Source organism: Crotalus tigris, unplaced genomic scaffold (genome assembly GCF_016545835.1).
Source record: "Crotalus tigris isolate CLP2741 ecotype Arizona unplaced genomic scaffold, ASM1654583v1 scf7180000023724.639413, whole genome shotgun sequence".
Classification (NCBI taxonomy): Eukaryota; Metazoa; Chordata; class Lepidosauria; order Squamata; family Viperidae; genus Crotalus; species Crotalus tigris.
Window position 1 is genome coordinate 55,983 of NW_024100142.1, and position 17,939 is coordinate 73,921.

Below are 17,939 nucleotides of genomic sequence, written 5' to 3' on the forward strand. Positions count from 1 at the left end.
CCTCTCAATTCCTGGCAAATAGATGGGGAAGAAATGGAGGTAGTGACTGATTTTATTTTTCTGGGCTCAAACATCACCTCAGATGGGGACTGCAGCCAAGAAATTAAAAGACGCTTGCTCCTGGGGAGGAAAGCTATGGCAAATCTAGACAGCATACTAAAAAGCAGAGTCATCACCCTGCCAACAAAAGTGCGTATAGTCCAGGCCATGGTTTTCCCAGTTGCAATGTATGGCTGTGAAAGTTGGACCATAAGAAAGGCTGAACGCAAAAGAATTGAGGCCTTTGAACTATGGTGCTGGAGAAGACTCCTGCGAATCCCTTGGACTGCAAGGCGTTCAAACTGGTCAGTCCTAGAAGAGATCAACCCTGACTGCTCTTTAGAAGGCCAGATCCTGAAGTTGAAACTCAAATACTTTGGCCACCTAATGAGAAGGAAGCACTCACTGGAAAAGGGCCTAATGCTGGGAAAGATTGAGGGCAATAGAAGAAGAGGACGACAGAGAATGAGATGGCTGGATGGAGTCACTGAAGCAGTAGGTGTGAACTTAAATGGACTCCAGAAGATGGTAGAGGACAGGAAGACCTGGAGGAACGTTGTCCATGGGGTCATGATGGGTCGGACACGACTTCGCAATTAACAACAACAACAACTTATTACTATGTTTGGTGGACATGTGCCAAGCAAAGAGTTATTGGAAAAGATACATGCCTGGCTAGAAAAGATGTTGGGAGAATGTGTAGATTTTAAAACCTGAACTTTTTTTATTAGGTATAATGCCAGAAAAGACTGATAAACAAAGCATGTATTTGATTCTGCATGTTACAACAGCAGCAAGAATTATATTTGTGCAGTATTGGAAAAATGAAGAAATACCATCTGATGAAGAAATAATTTAAAAAACATTAGAATGTTCAGAGATGGATAGACTGAGTCTGAAAGAAAAAGAAGAAACAAAATATTATCAAACTTGGGACTTATTTTATCGATGGCTAGAGGAATGAATAAAGGACTAGGAACTAAATATGTATTAGTGAATATAAACTCAGACAACACATTTATTGAATGTATGAAAAAAATCAATAAAAATCTTTAAAAAGAAAAAAGAAAAAACGTCCTGAGAAGCCCCCAGGATTGCTGCAACAAAGACTGACCCTTCTCAGCCTTGGGAGGAAATAGCCACGAACTTTATAATAGATTTATCTGAGAGCAAGGGAAACACAATAATATGGATTGTAATTTTCCAAACAAGTGCATTTTATCGCTTGTTCAGGACTTCCCTTTGCCCAGAAGCTAACCAAAATGTTTTTGAAACAGATATATCAGCTCCATGGAGCCCCGAAACAAGACTGCAAAGTTCTGGAGGGAGTTCGTTAAATCATTGACTCGGGCTTTTGTCGGCTTTTCATCTTGAGTACAAATGGAGCAGCTGAAAAAGCTAACACAATGGTGTAACAGTATCTCAGATGCTATGTTAATTACCAGCAGACTAATTGGGATCTCCCAATTACATGGAGGTAGCCTACAACAATATTGTGCACAGTGGCACTAGGCTCACCCCATTTAAAATACTGGAAAAGCTACCCCCTGTCAGAAGCTACATAGGTGAAATGTACCAATGTAAAAGCGGACAGTTTAAGAAAAAGGTTTTATGATAAATATCCTCACACGCCTCGAGGAAATACTTAACATGCTTTTTGTTTCCCCTACAGGAGACTCTTTCTTTTTGAGAGGGGCCAACTGTCAACTCTACAATGAGCAGGGCTACAGCCATTTTTTCTTCTCATTCTAGGTTGCCACATAGAACAGAGGGAGGGGGGTTGCCCAGGTGCTTCATTAGTCAAAATAATCTTCTGTCCTGTGGGAACCAAGGTCATTGGCTGCTCCCGAGACTAGGGACTGGGCGTTGCATAAAAAGCCCACCAAATAATCATATTGGGAAACATAGTTGCTTGCATAGTTTTATGGGTGGGACATTTAGTTTTGTATTGGGCAATTGTTACTTGTGTATTTGGACTTGGTTTCACTTTTGACTGTGCCAATACTTTGTAACTAATAATCATGTTCTTTGAGGAAATCTTAAGTCTCAGAGTTCTGCTTTATTCGTCTCTGTCTATCAGAACCATGACATTGACATTGGAACACTGTTATCATGTCACCCCCAGTCCTTCTCTTCATTAAACTAGACATACCCAATTCCAACAACCGTTCCTTATGTTTTAGCTTCCAGTTCCCTAATCATCTTTGTTACTCTTCTCTGTACTCTTTCTAGAGTCTCAACATCTTTTTTACATCGTGGTGACCAAAACCGGATGCAGTATTCCAAGTGGTTTTCCCAGTTGCAATGTATGGCTGTGAAAGTTGGACCATAAGAAAGGCTGAGTGCCAAAGAATTGAGGCCTTTGAACTATGGTGCTGGAGAAGACTCCTGCGAGTCCCTTGGACTGCAAGGCGTTCAAACCAGTCAGTCCTAGAAGAGATCAACCCTGACTGCTCTTTAGAAGGCCAGATCCTGAAGTTGAAACTCAAATACTTTGGCCACCTAAGAGAAGGAAGGACTCACTGGAGAAGGGCCTAATGCTGGGAAAGATTGAGGGCAATAGAAGAAAGGGACGACAGAGAATGAGATGGCTGGATGGAGTCACTGAAGCATAGGTGTGAACTTAAATGGACTCCAGAAGATGGTAGAGGACAGGAAGACTTGGAGAACGTTGTCCATGGGGTCGCGATGGGTCGGACACGACTTCGCAATTAACAACATTCCAAGTATGGCCTTACCAAGGCATTATAAAGTGGTGTTAACACTTCACGTGATCTTGATTCTATCCCTCTGCTAATGCAGCCTAGCACTGTGTTGGCTTTTTTGGCAGCTGCAGCACACTGCTGGCTCATATTTAAGTGATTGTCCACTAGGAGTCCAAGATCCCTCTCACAGTTACTATTATTGAGCAAGGTACCACCTATACCAGAGGTCCTCAACCTTTTGGCTACCAGGGACCGGTTTTGTGGAGAGAGGGGGCGCGGTTTTGTGCGCTGTCTGCATCCCATGGATGGGTCTTTGCTTGTTTATGCGGACCAGTTGCTGGCATGTTGCGGCCTGGTACTGATCCACGGACCGTGGGTTGGGGACCCCTGACCTATACTATACCTGTGCATTTGGTTTTTCTTACCTAAATGTAGAACCTCATCATTGAATTTCATTTGGTGTTGTCTGCAAATTTGATGAGTTCCGCATTGCCTATTGTCACTATTATTAGCACTATAATTAGTTAGCACTATAATTGGGATACAGAATAGCCACTTTCTACTTTCTCAGGCTTCAGCTTTGCTGATTCAGAGTGAATCAGGTAAGTTTTGGAATTCTGCCTTGGTCTGATAATTGTGCTCACCTCTGCATATTGTTCAACCATGGCTGCTTCCATTTCTTCATCTCCTTCCCAATCTCTCCAGTTATCAAAGTCCACTGAGAGCCATGCTGGCTGCAAATAAGATAAACAATTTCTTACAACATGTTCCATCCTTGCTCCTATTATTGATACTTAAACTGGCATTTAAAAATCAAATGATAAATAAAACAGTGGCCTTCTAATTTTCCCATCTTTTCAATCAAACAGGAAAAGAATTGGTATTTAATCAGAATATATTTTGCCCTATCACCAACCTTGCTTCCAACAACTCAACTGGTATAAAATCTCAACTAAGTCCTGTTAACTGCTCCCTTTGACTAAAAATCAAAAATTTAATACTGAGATTTGATAATATAAGTAATCTTTGTTTAGTAACTGCCCACTTTCATAACCATTCATAATGATGAAGAAATAACTTTGTAATCAGTCCTCACAATTACAACTTTTACAAATCTGTAAAGAAAAGGAAAGCTTTTCTTTAAGTGATTGTGGTTTGATTTAGAGACCACTTCACTTAATAATAGTGTTCTCAAGCCCAGTTGTAGTTGTTAAACAAGGACTATGTGTATTTCTTTAAGTGTTGTGGTTTGATTTAGAGACCACTTCACTTAATAATAGTGTTCTCAAGCCCAGTTGTAGTTGTTAAACAAGGACTATGTGTATTGATTCCCTAATTAACCAGGAAAGATGAAAGGTGTCCTACCTTGAAATCTTCTTTGGTGAGACGTGGCCATGGCACTTTATCCTTCCACTTGCGTGCAAAGAGTGTGATGGATCTGCCTGAACGCTTATTGTGGGAATCCTGAAAGGGATTACATTGTAGTAGAAAAAAGTCTGAGTGTTACCAGTTAATTCTTCTATTAGTAACATGTAATTGCAATTAGTTGTATACATTTAAGCTAAGTTAGTTCTATAAATATTGATGTAATCCACATTTGAGGGCCACATTTTTGCTCTTGTTTGCTTTAGAAGATTCTCTCCATTCACAGTAGTCATGGTGATATCTTTGCCTGCATATAGAACAGGGGTGTCAAACTCAATTTCACTGAGGGCCGCATCAGCATTGCGGTTGCCCTTGGGGGGCCGGGTGGGTGCAGCCTACTGGGTGGCATGGACGGAGTGGATGTGGCCTACTGGGTGGGCGTGGCCAGTTCTACATCATTTGCGTCAAGGGTGCCTGTGGGGGCCTGGGCAGGAGAGGGACAGATCTGAGGGTCTTTGGCAGAAGGGGATAGGATCGGGGCAAGTGCCAAGGCATGGTCCACTGGGGCAAGTGCCAAGATTGCCACCACAAAATTATACATTGGCTCCCGGTTAGCCTGGGCCAGGGCCAAGGCAGCGGGGACCATTCCCTCACTGTTTCCAGGATGGCTTCACGGGCCACATGAAACCACTTCGTGGGCCGCATCCGGCCCCCGGGCTTTGTGTTTGACATGTCTGATCTAGAATAAACAATAAGTCTGAGAGCATCCTTGGTCCTTTTTTTCATATAATTTAAACATGTTTTAAAACTATAAAATATGTTGTTTGTAGATCAAGCTTTTTGTCAATAATTGGGAAAGGAATCTCCTATTGAATATAAAATAAAGAAGGGAAGAGGCACAGCAGTATAAATGAGAAAGACCAGAAAGTACTGTTTTTAACCTATGCTTATATTTACACTTTTTACACTTATATATGTTAGTCCAGCCATATGGTTGATTTCTCAACCATACACCAATCCCAAGCCTGGATAAACAAGGAGGGTTACAAAAAGCAATGGTGAACTGTTAAAAAATCTCACCAGAATACTTTATGATAATAACTCAATATAACTCAGATATTGATATCAACAGCAGGCCTTCCAGGCTGGATGGTAGCCTGCGAGCTACTGGAGAAGAGCATGGACGAGCTGTTAGCAGTCAGGGATTTTATAATGTTGGTGGAGGAAAGCCTTCGGGAAGCCCAACAATTGATGGTGCTCATGGTGAAAGAGGTGGCCTACGCTGTACAAAGTTATATCAAATTGGAACTTGGAATGCAAGAGGCATGTCCCTTGGGAAATGATTAGTGTGAACATAGACATCCTTGGCATCAGTGAGTTACACTGGACAGTTAGTGGTCAATTCAAATCAAACGGGTTTATGGTTTTCTGGAAATAATATCAGACGGAAAGGAGTTGCAAACAAATGGCTAAATGTTTTGAGAATCACAGAGCATACAGTGGTTGGATAATATTTATCCAAATTCGAGACAAGCCACTCAACATCACTATACTACAAATCTAAGCCCTATAGACGCAAGTGATGATGAAATTCAACTTTTGTATAGGGTGAGCTTCAAAGTGCTCTCAAGCAAATACCAAAAAAAAAAGAATTTTTTATATATTATGAGTGATTTTAATGCAAAGGTAGGTAAAGGAGGAGTTGCAAGAATAGTAGGCAAGTTTGAGCTAGGTGAATGGAATGAAGCTGGCAATTGTCTAATGCAAATTGCCAGGCAAATCATCTCATCTCAACCACATGAACATGTAGTTTATTCTACACAAGCAACATTTATACACATGGACAGCACCAAATGGACAACATCTAAATCAGATAGACTTCATTTTATGCCAACAACGCTGAAAAGATTCAGTTGTGTTTGTTAAGACACTTCCTGGTGCTGATTGTAATTCAGACCATCAGCTATTAGTGGCTAAACTGAAAACCTGTGCAAAATGAAAAAAGATAATATCTCTCCAAAATTCAGATGACCAACATCTCACCTATATATGCCACCTATATATGCCATATGAGTTATGAATAGGTTTGAGTCACTGAATTTACAAAGGAAAGACCCAAATGAACAGTGGAGAGATCGAAAGTAACATCGTGGAAATTACTGGAAAGTATCTGTCATGCCAAAAACGAAAGAGAACAAACAAGTGGCTATTGGATGACACCATCAAAATAGCTGATCAGCTAAGGACAGCCAAAGCCAAAGGTAATAAGGATGAAATTAAAAAGCTGAATGAAATTTTGCAGTGGGAAGCCAGGAAAGATAAAAAATAAGCAGTGGGAGCAGCAGTATCAGTATCTGGAAGAAGCTAACAGGAAGGGACATACTAAAGTCATGTTTGCCATAGTGAAAATAATGCAATCTAAATTTTCAGCACAGCAAAGATTGCAATGGGAATGCACTAAGTGACCAGCAGAATATCAAGAATAAATGGAAAGAATATATGGAAGGACTCTATAGCAATTTGACTTACCATCAAGATGACAATGATGGCAGCATAATTAATAAAGAACCAAACATCTTGAAAGAAGAAGTAGACTGGGCCATGGAGAAATGGGAAAGCCCTGGGTATTAATGGAATACCTGCAGAATTACTAAGACCAGTGCCAGTTAACATCATCACTGCTCTGTGTCAATAGATATGGGCTACATATCATGGTTTAGTAGTAGGAGAAGAAGGGACAAACAAAGAACATGCTGGCTTTATAATATCAAATCTGATACAAACTTGAACATCCAACAATTGAAAGAAGCTGTGCTTGACAGAGTCAGACACATCTAAAGGTTAAAACAACCAAACATATTTACACATTTTCATTTAAGCAATACTACAGAAATAAAATATTGGTTAAAATAAACTCTTAAAATAGAGCTCATCAAAAAGGAAACAATTGAGATATGCAAGGGTATAATCTTAAGGATGTATTCATTCTATTCAATACATCACTGAACAGTTGAACCTATCCCGTAAAAAAAAGAGTAGTGCTAAAATCATCCACCGCTATGGTATTATACCATTGTTTTTTTAAAAAAACGATTCTTTATAGTATGAAAAAATTGAGAAGAGTTACAACCTAATATTTTTTTGACAACATCACATAAATGTCTCACAGAGTTAACGAAGTATGATTAATCCAAAAGTGTGCTTCCTAACAAAAATCTTCTTGTGTAATCATCTTCATTTATTTCTGGTATTTTTTACATAGGGGTTGTTAAATGTCTCCCACTAATAACTCCCATGAATAGGGCAGCCAAAAGGAAAGAGATTAAGATGGGTAGAGAGGCAAGTGGGAGCGTTAGTGGCAGGCCCCTTACTTACTGAGGCTTAGAGCTGGAGGGACCAGGTCAGAATAGTTTAGATTGTGTGGTAGGTACTCACTTAATGACCTGTAATTCTTAATTTATGATCAAAATGGGGAGAGTTGGGCTTGCTGTCATAAATTGGTGCAGTCACATGACATCTTGCTTTATGACCACACCAACTTACAATAGAAATTTCAGTTCCAAGTATGATTGTAAATTGAGAACTATCTATATCAAAGAAAAACAGATGTACTTTTCCATCCCAGGGCTCCCATGAGCTGGGTCCTCTCAATTCACTTGCTTACCTTGGAATTTAGTCGGGCATAAAAGTGAATCTCGTTGTATATTTCAGTGCCATCAGTATTCTTACAGCTGCAGAAAGACACATAGTAAATACATTTGAAAGACTCTCCTTTCACAAATGCTACTGCAGATAACTGGCTTAGTAAAGTAGCTACTACAGGTAGTCCTCGATTTACAACCCTTCAATTAGTGACCATTCAAAGTTACAACAGCGCTGAAAAAGTGACTTAGAACCATTCCTCGCACTTACAACTATCATAGCATTCCCAAGATCAGTGATCAAAATTTGGTATGTATTTGGGCACTTGGCATGTATTAATGACAATTGTAGCATTCTAGATCATGTGGTCACTATTTATGACCTTTCCAGCTGGTGATAAACAAAGTCAGTGGGGGCAGCCAGATTTGCTTAATGATCATTGAATCACTTAACTGCAGTGATTCAACAACAGACAAAAAAGGTTGCAAAATCAGGCATAATCTACTTAACAACTGCCTGGTTTAGAACAGAATTTCTGGTGCCAATTGTAGTTGTAAGTCAAGGACTACTTTTATATCACTTAAACATTACTAATCCACATTCTAAAGGCATACTTTCCTAAAATAGAAGACAATATTTTCTTACCTGAATATTACCTTGTAATCATCAAGGTCCACTTTTACATCCCTGCTGTCTTCCACGCAGAATTCCAGAAATACATATCGTGGACGGTCATACCATAGAGTTTTGGCTGGTTGTCTTAAGGAAACAAAAGAAGAATACACAATGGGGTGGTAAAAGTGTGAATGCCATCCAAAGAACTTATGGAACCTCCAGCTATTCCATATTATGGTTAGCTGCAGAGATATTTAGACTGGATCTGGCATATTTATCCACCTAGTTCATCCTTTCTAACAATCTGGAGCAGGCAGATGTTGTTTAATGGTATTAAAGATGTATTGTCATAGGATGTGAACTGTTCCAAGTGAACTGCCTTTTTCAGATGATTTGATAGTAATTTTTTCAATGCCAATGGTATTCAAGTGATACTCCAGTTGTTTTGGGATTGTACCCAAGCCACCTAATACTATTGATACTATCTTTGCTTTCTTTTGCCATAGTCACTCAACTTCTATTTGCAGGTCCTGTATTTTGTTATCTTCTCCAGTTCTTATCTCTTCTCTTGTCTCCAGGTACTCTCATGTCCATTATAATTCTAGACTTTATTATTATCATTTCATTTTTAATATATAACTCAAGACAATGAACATACTAAACACAGGTAGTCCTCAACTTATGATCACAACTGAGTCCAAAATTTATGTTGCTGTGAGAAATTTGTTAAGTGAATTTTGCCCCATTTATGAATTTCCTTGCCACATTTATTAAGTGAATTACTGCAGTTGTTAAACTAGTAACACGGTTGTTAAGTGAATCCGGCTTCCCAATTGACTTTGCTTGTCAGAATTTGCAAAAGGTGATCCATAATCTTGGGACATTCATAAATGTGAGTCAGTTCTCAAATATTTGAATGTAGATCATGTGACCATGGGGTTACTTCAACGGTCATAAGTGTGAAAATGGTCATAAATCACTTTTTCAGTGGTGTTGTAACTTTGAATGGTCACTAAGTGAACTGTTGTAAGTTGAGAACTATCTGTATTCCTGCCTTTTATTTTTCCACATCAATAATCTGAGGGGGGCTGGGCTGAGAAAGTGATTAACCCAAAGTCAGCCAGGCAGCTTTTATGCTTAAGGGAGGCCTAGAACTGCCAGTCCCCTAGTTTCTAAGTCATCATTATAATCATTACATCAAACTGAAAAAAATATAATATAGAGAGTTCTATTTTAAATTATTACAAGGTATTGTATGTTTCATTATATTTTTCTCAGTTGGTCTTGCAAGAATTTTATGCTTCTTAAAGCAGATATATGTAAATGCCATTATAAACTTGCTTTATTTAGTACAGAATCATCTGGTAGCTATTGATCTGTATAGCTGGATTGATGGAGGAACTACTCACAATGATCCTGTGAAAAAGACAGTAAGGAACAATTATCTCAACTTAAACTGTAACCAGCTGGATTGGAAAACTTCTTGTCACAAATGACATTGAAGCATCTGAGCAGTGAAGAACAGCAGCAGGACCTTTAACTCTAGAAGCAGTGTTGTCATCTGTGTGCTGAGTAACCCATTTCCCTCATACAGGTAGTCCTCAAGTTACAAGTGTAATGGAGCCTGCCCATTTCACTTGTAACTCGAAAACTCATAGACTGAATCTTGTACCTCGAACGAGTCGTTAAAACACACACGGCTCATTAAGTGAACATGAGGTGTCTCAGGGTGGGGAAGGCCATGGAGGGCCTAGTGATTGAACAGGCCCCCAAGACCTCCCCGACCCATTAAGATACCTCATGCTTTCCGCTCCCTTCCTGCCGCACTGGACTCACTTTGAAAAGATCTGTCTCCTCTCTGCCGCAATTCCTGCTGCCACCTGGAACTGAGACCAGGGAATGCTTCTGTTGCCCCCCTCTCACAGACCAATCTGGGCTCCAGAGGCCTTTTCCAGGCTGCTGCCGCCCAGATCTGAGACCAGGGGATGCTTACGTAGCCCTCTGGTGGCCCGTTTTTGGGCGGCAGTGGCCTGGAAAAGGCCTCCGGAGTCCAGATCAGGCTGCGGAGGAGGAGCGCAGAAGCATTCCCTGGCCTCAGATCCGGGCAGCAACGGCCTGGCAAAGGCCTCCGACGTCCCGATCCACCCTCCGGAGGCATGTGGAAGCGCCCCCCAGCTTCAGCTCCATTCTCTGTAACAGAGACTAGAGACCTAAAGTACTATGACATCACACGAGATCAGTAGCGTGAGATCTTGCCCCACTGATCTCGTGTAATCTTGTGTTACTTTAGGCCTATATTCTCTGTGAACACACCAAAGCCTGGAGCAGCCAAGAAAGCGAAGGATCTTGATCTTCGCAGGGTGAGTATTGAAGGCCTGGTGCCTAGGGAGATCCGGAGCAGGGGTGGGAAGGGAGGGAGGGAATAACCAGGATGAATGTTGCAGAGCCACTGCGGTCACTCGTAAGGGCGAACGACTGCCTGGTGCTGCAATATTCGTATTTTCAGGGACTTGCTCGTAAGAGCTAGGGGACGCTCATCATGTAATTTTGAACAAATGTTAAGTGAACGCTCATAACTTGGGGATTACCTGTACTTACTTGGCTATTATTAAGAAATGATAAAGCTTTAGGAAACAGTGCCTAGGTTTTCTTCTTTTCATTTTCTTTCTCCATCTCCTTTTCCTTTTATATGATTATTATCATTATGTATGTGTGTATACAGTTTGCCCTGGAGTTTAAATCTATAAGGCATGCACACGCATATACTTGTACAAACACAAAATACATGGAATTTAATGAAGAGAGTTTTAAGTGCTGTGATTTACTATATTGTATGAATCAAGATAATAGATTTTTTGTTGTTGCCTGTTGTGTACACAGGCATTCACACACACATTCTTGCTTGTACTCTAAATGGCACCATATTAGATCTTTTCCCTTTTGATATAGACTCCTGGACTTAATTGAGGTCAGAGAGACTGGCTCTTTTTTTCTTGAAAAAGGAACTGTGAGAAGTTTTACATCCAAATATATTTTATTCTTTATACTGTTTCCATCTACCCTTAAAATATTAACAAAATCCAAATTAGTCTGAGAATCAGTGTCTCCATTAGATAATTGACAGTCAAACTGAAACTAGAATGTTTTAGTCAAATATGTTTATCAATGTTACAAGGACAGTCCATATGCTAATTAAGAGGAAGAAATTGCAAACCCACAACCGAGCAAAAGCTTGTTTCCCAACTCCATTGCAAAGTATATTAAAAGTAATACTAGCCTCATTCTGCCTTTATATTTGTAAATTGCACTATAAGAGATAAGTGGCATGCATGGATAAGCATAGCTGCCATGTTTATATTTTTATAAATATATATGCTTTGCTTATAAGAAAGTTAATGATTTGTAATTATATGTAGAAAGGGGAGTTGAAAAAAGAGTAATCTAGAAGAAAAAGCAAGGGAAAGCTTATACCAGTGGTGGTGAACCGATGGCATACGTGCCAGAGGGGGCACTCAGAGCCCTCTCTTTGGGCATGCGAGCCTTGCTCTTTGGCTAGGTTTTCGCAGGAAAAAGCCATTCCTCAAGCCCCTTCCTAAGCAAAACCTTGAACAAGCATGCTCAATCTGGAGGCTTGTTTTCACAGGGTTGCTCTAAAGAAGAGTGAGGTGTGTTCACTCCGGAGACATGTTTTCGCTAAGAAGGGGCTTGAGAAATGGCTTTTTCCTGTGAAAACTTAGCCAAAGAGCTTGCAGCCTCTGCCAGATCTCCACTGGGATAAAGTCTTTTAGCTCCTATAGAGCGCTTCTAAACTCAGCCAATCCCTGCGTTTGGAAGCACTCCATAGGTGCTGAAACATTTTTTTATCCCAACGGAGATCTGGCGGACTGCAAACTCCATATGCCTGGAATGGGGCACTTGAGAAACAGAGCCTTCTGCCAGGTCTCCATTGGGATAAAAAAATATTTCCACACCTATGGAGTGCTTCCAAACGCAGGGACTGGCTGCGTTTGGAAGCGCTCTATAGGAGCTAAAACACTTTATCCCAACAAAGATCTGGCAGAGGCTGCAAGCTCCGTATGCCTGGAGTGGGACACTTGAGAAACGGAGCGCTCCTTTCTGTGCAGTCACACAGATGCTTCAAAATGCAGGGAATCCCTGCGTTTTGAATAGCCGCACCAGAGCACAAACACTCCACAGTCCACCATGCCAAACCCTAACCCCCACCACACCCCAGGGTATCCACAATGCCAAATCCTAACCCCCACCCCAGGGCAACCACATTCCTTCACTAACCTTTCCAGCTCCGTTCTCCGTGTGCAGGGCAACAAAAGAAGTTTGTGGGACTAAAAAAAAAATCTGACCTTCCAACTTCTCACGAAAAAAAAGATCTCGCAAAGTTGGAAGGTATGGTTGAATTTTTTTTTTAACTGGTAGTCCCACAAGCTTCTTTTGTTGCACGCCGTGGTGGAGAACAGAGCTCAAAAGGAGGTTAGTGGCTTTGGGGAAGCAAGGGGAGACAGCGAAAGGTCTGTTCTGGCCTCCGCTGCCTCACTCCACCATCGCAGGCTTGTTTTCACCAGTAAAAAGCCATTTCCCAAGCCCTTTCTGGCAAAAATGGAGCCAAAGAGCACCTCGCTTTTATTGAGAGCAATCCTGCGAATACAAGGATGACAAAAGACAGCACAGTTAGTTCTGAAAATGAAATCCTTAAAAGTGTGGAATTCTCTGCCAAATAATTTTAAGTCAATGAAAGCACTTTGGATTGCTTTCCTTACTTTGTTTGGATCATCTTATGCTTGTGAGCAGCTGTTTTCAGCTTTGAATTATATCAAATCTGACACCAGAAACAAACTAGCAGATGACCTGAGTGCTGCATGCGTTGCTCTCAAACTTACAAAGTATGAGCCAAGGTTAAACAAATTATCAGCATGCATACAACAGCAAAAATCACATTAATTGTTCAAAAGCATGCCAAATGAAAACTTTTATCTTTCAGTAAAAAGCTGTGTATCACTGAAAGCTTTGTTATTGTGTTTTTCTTTTAAGACAAAAGATGTTAATGTATGAGTTGTTTTTTCTAAACTAAAACCTCAGTATTCAGGTTAAATTGCCACATTGGCACTTTGTGATAAATGTGGGTTTTGGGTTGCACTTTGGGCACTCGGTCTCTAAAAGGTTCGCCATCACTGGCTTATAATGTGTATGGTCAATAATAAGAAAGTTTAAGAAATTAATTCAGAAGATCTGAAGCTAACATATGTTGTGTAGCAAAATTTAAGTGATTTTTGCATTTTAATTGATGAATCCTTAATAATGCATTTAGAACTACAAAGAGGAGATAGTTGTTGCTAAATATGTGCTACACTTGTTTTCTTTTCTCATAAAGCCAAGGAAAAGAAGATAAACAAATTTGTGATGAGAGCCAATTTGGTCCAATGGTGAAGGCATCAAGCTAGAAAGTAGAAGAATGTGAGTTCAAATCCTATCTTAGCCATGAAAGTGGACTGAATGACTTTGGGCAAGTCATTTTCTCTCAGCCATAGGAAAAAGGCACATTTTTGCTTTCACAACCGTTATTGCCTAATCCAGAGTTCCCTGTTTCTCGCTTTGCAGATTGGTGGGGCGGAAGGGAATAGTTCACACAAGCAGCTGGCAAACACACACAGCTCCATTTGTGTGAGCAGTGTGCACACACATCTGCCCTTTGCACAAGTGAGGATGCGTATGCACAAACCCTTCACGGCCCACAGGTTGCTGACCCCTGGCCTAATCTACTGTACTGTTGTATAATCTGCTATGCTGCCTCTAAGACAAATTTGCATTTCAGCCTCTGCCAGTAATCCCATTATCTGCTTACACAGGAACATTTCACCATTGTTGACTCCATGTGGCCAGTAAGAGAAAAAAAAATCTAAAGATATGCAACTTTTTTTTACCTTTTACCTATGTTTTACCTTAAAAAAAAAAATCCCAGTATGGGTAGCAACAGAGCTAAGGCCCAATAGAGGAGACTTGCAAACAGCCCAAATTAGTTACACCACTGATCATTTTTAAAATATTATTTTAACAGCTAATCTGTGTCCTGCTGAAAATGGGAATGGAAACCACTCTGAAATTAAACCATCTTGAACCTCAATCAATGATTTGTTGATCCTCATCCAGTCTATGCCTAGCAAGGGAACTTTTCCTAAAGAGAGAAAATTTGCACACCCCATGTGGAAAGAAGAATCTGCATTCCTGCTGGTGGGCATAATTGAGAACTACAGAAATAGATCTGAAAAATGCCCAATAACATCAATATGGAACCTGAATGGGCACTCAGTAACAGACTTGGCGTTAGTGGGTATAGATGTATGATGAGTGTTAATGGAACCCTGGCTCCCCCACAATAATGCTAACAATTGTCTTTTGATTCAGTAGACTTCAATAGGAGAAACTGCAGTCACTTCAGGAAGAGTTCTCCAAGTTACTGAAAATTAAACAGCATCAGACTTGGTTAGCCTTCATCAACCAAACTGCCTGCTTGATGTTCTACTGAATCTCTTTCTGCTGATCACCACAATGCCAAGACCAATCAACCAGACTGTCATTACAGAATAACAATAAAATTGATTGGGTTTATTTATACTGGAACTCATGGAACAAGGGGATAGTAGGAAAAATGGATATTCATTTGTATGCTTGTAATTATTGGCATGTTCTAATAGATGCAATTATTATTAATGTACCATATATCCACAATGTATATTGGCAAACAAGACCTTAAACCAGTGGTTTTCAACCTTTTTAATGTCGCGACCCCAAGGTCGTAAGTCGAGGACTACCCAACTAGTCGTAAGTCAAGGACTACCCAACCAGTCGTAAGTCGAGGACTACTCAACCGGTTGTAAGTCGAGGACTTCCCTGCCCGGGAGCGCCGCACATGCGTGGTGCCGCCCCCTGCGCTGGCCGAGGCGTAGCTGGCAAGGGGCAGAGACAGAACAAGGGAGGTAAGGCACCCGCTGGGCCCCACGCGTGCCAGCAACCCTCCCTGCACCCGCCAGCCTCCCACCTCCCACCCCTAGTCCTCTTTTACTTACATTTTTAGTAGTTGCTCAGCAGGGAGGGGTGGAAACTTCCAGACAGCTCGCCTTCGCTGCAGACAACTTGCAGCACCGTTTGCAGAATGGGACTTTTGGCGGGCTCAGCAGGGCAGAGACAGCCTGGACAATTCCTATTGGCTTTTGAAAGCCAATAGAATTAGACTCTATTCAAGAGAGTCTATTCTATTGGCTTTCAAAAGCCAATAGAATAAAGGGGAGTAGCACAGCTAAGGAAAAGGGGGGGGGGGAAATGGCGGACTGCGTTGTTTGACGACCCCCGTGAAAAGGTCGTTCGACTCCAAATGGGGTCGCGACCCACAGGTTGAGAACCGCTGCCTTAAACAAATCCCCATCAAGTGAAACTCCAGGAAAAACTTGAGGAAGACTGGGCATGGTAGATTGTGAGGGTTGTCACTTGTTGGGATAATTGGCCTGGTATTGACCCTTTCAAATTATTTTCCTCTCCTTTCCTTATGGATTTCTCAGTCCATAAAATATAGGATTGCATAGTTTGAAGCTTTACATAATTGCTTTTTTTCTAACAATGTTAATTAATGAACCCCTCTTCCTAAAGATGTTTCCCTTATAATGTTACAAATAGACAAAAGGTATGGTTATAAACTACACCCATTACTAGTGTGCATATATATACATATATATGTGTGTGCATGTACAAGGGGACAATTGTGAGAAATTTTATATCCAAATATATTTTATTCCTTATACTATTTCCATCTTCCCTTAAAATATTAAGCGAATCCACAATGATCTGAGAATCAGTGTCTCCACTAAATAATTGACAGTCAAGCTGAACTAAGTTAATCAACTAAAATTAGCAAACCCCCACATAAATTACCCAGACCTAATCCACATATCAAAGGATGTCTACAAACACAGAGTTAATTAAATTCTGTCTCCCAGAGGAACTGCATGTTCACAAGAAAAAACATACCTATGCACATATGCACATACGCCCCTAGAATCAGCACCTGACACCTCAGACAAGTTCCCCCTACAAAAATCTGTTACTGTACCTCATTTTTTTGCAGTTTGCCCCTAAATGCAAACTGTTTTATTTTTAGGAATAAATATTTCTTTTCTCACACCTACCTGTATCTCCTTTTTATTTATTCTAGTGCAACCTGTTTGAGTTGGAACCCCAAATTATTCTAACAGGAATGTTAGATTGAATCGATAATTGAACAGAGAGATCTGCTTGCTATTCTGTAACATATCTGAGTTATTTCTGTCTACTCAGTTTAGGATACTAAGAGGATCACACAAAGTAATGTAATTGAAAAGCTTTAATCAGTTGAATGTTTACAGCTGCTGGCACAAATATATTTTAATACAGTGAATATTAGAGAAGTGAGGAAGTAGGCTTCCTGCCCAAGCATTTTTATTCTATTTTGAGGGGATTCCAGAAGTTAGATCCTCTGAAAGACAGAACAATTCCTATCGGAGAGGTGTCACCAAACCACAAGCACTCACCTTGCCATGATGGCTGCCGTTTACTACCGTATAATCTCTGTCCCTCAGCTTCCCTGCCCTGTCCGGCAGACAGGCTCATTTGATCCCCTTGGGCCAGGCGGAGCTAAATTCAGAAGCTACCCCGCCCCAGTGGTTACTGCCCAGCTCTCGTTTCCAGAAATGTCCTGACACATTCCACAATATATCATGGGTGCCATATATCTATTTTAAGTAGGTAGTGTAGTCACTTTGATCCTTATAGTTCAGTTGAAACAAAAACTTCCTTGGGTAAGCCAGTTTTAATACGATAATTTAAGAGTAGTTATTTTTCATATTTTGGCAGAAACTTTTGAGGACCGGTGTAAATTTGTTTTCAAGATAAGGCACGTTTGCTTAAAAGCATTACGTTCAAGATTTTTGCTCAGCAAATTAATTCTTCATTTCATTATAGAAATACATCAAGTTGCAACTTCTAACATTTTAAATATGCTTTAAGAAAGCTTCTTTGAAAAAGAAATTTCCAAATGAGCGTCAGATTGTTCTGCAAGTATAATTGGTCTGAATTCTATACATGATATAATTGCAGCACAACTTTTAATTCTCTTAGTATATAAGACCACTCCCTTCCTTTGAAATAATCAGTATTATATATTATGTACTTAAGAAAATTCTAGTTAATCTCAGCTGAAGCATGTATCCTTTTTACTAAAATAGCTCTGCTCTTTTCTTTTCTACTGGGCGTTCAGATTCAAACTGAGCCGCTTAAGTTTTAGAACTTAAATAGATTAAACTTTGGTTTAATCAAATTGTTTAATCAAACGTGTTGTGCGAACTCAAACCTCTTGGTTAACTTATATTTAAATTAAGGTGACCAACCATCCTCCTTTAGGAAGACAGTCCTCCTTTTGTAAGTTCTGTCCTCCCTCAAAAAGTGTCCTCCTTCATGTCCTCCTTTTTGATATTTGAAGTCTAATCTGCAGGGCTTTCCCCCCCCCCCTCATAGAACGCTCAGAACGGCGAT

General features: G+C 40.4%; 1 protein-coding gene across 2 annotated transcripts in view; it reads right to left on the bottom strand.

The window, feature by feature from the left end:
- Positions 1-17,939, bottom strand: part of PTGES3L (prostaglandin E synthase 3 like) — a 34,776-nt gene that overhangs the window by 16,381 nt on the left and 456 nt on the right. The window contains exons 1-5 of one of the 2 annotated variants that reach the window (XM_039321302.1): positions 16,940-17,080; positions 8,397-8,510; positions 7,774-7,840; positions 4,110-4,208; positions 3,389-3,478 (exon numbers count right to left, since the gene is read on the bottom strand). In XM_039321302.1, the coding sequence (XP_039177236.1) occupies positions 3,389-3,478; positions 4,110-4,208; positions 7,774-7,840; positions 8,397-8,510; positions 16,940-16,947 (378 nt within the window). In that variant the 5' untranslated portion in view covers positions 16,948-17,080. Of the gene's footprint in view, positions 1-3,388; positions 3,479-4,109; positions 4,209-7,773; positions 7,841-8,396; positions 8,511-16,939; positions 17,081-17,939 lie in introns of those variants that run through there. The other variant, XM_039321301.1, reaches the window with a different exon arrangement.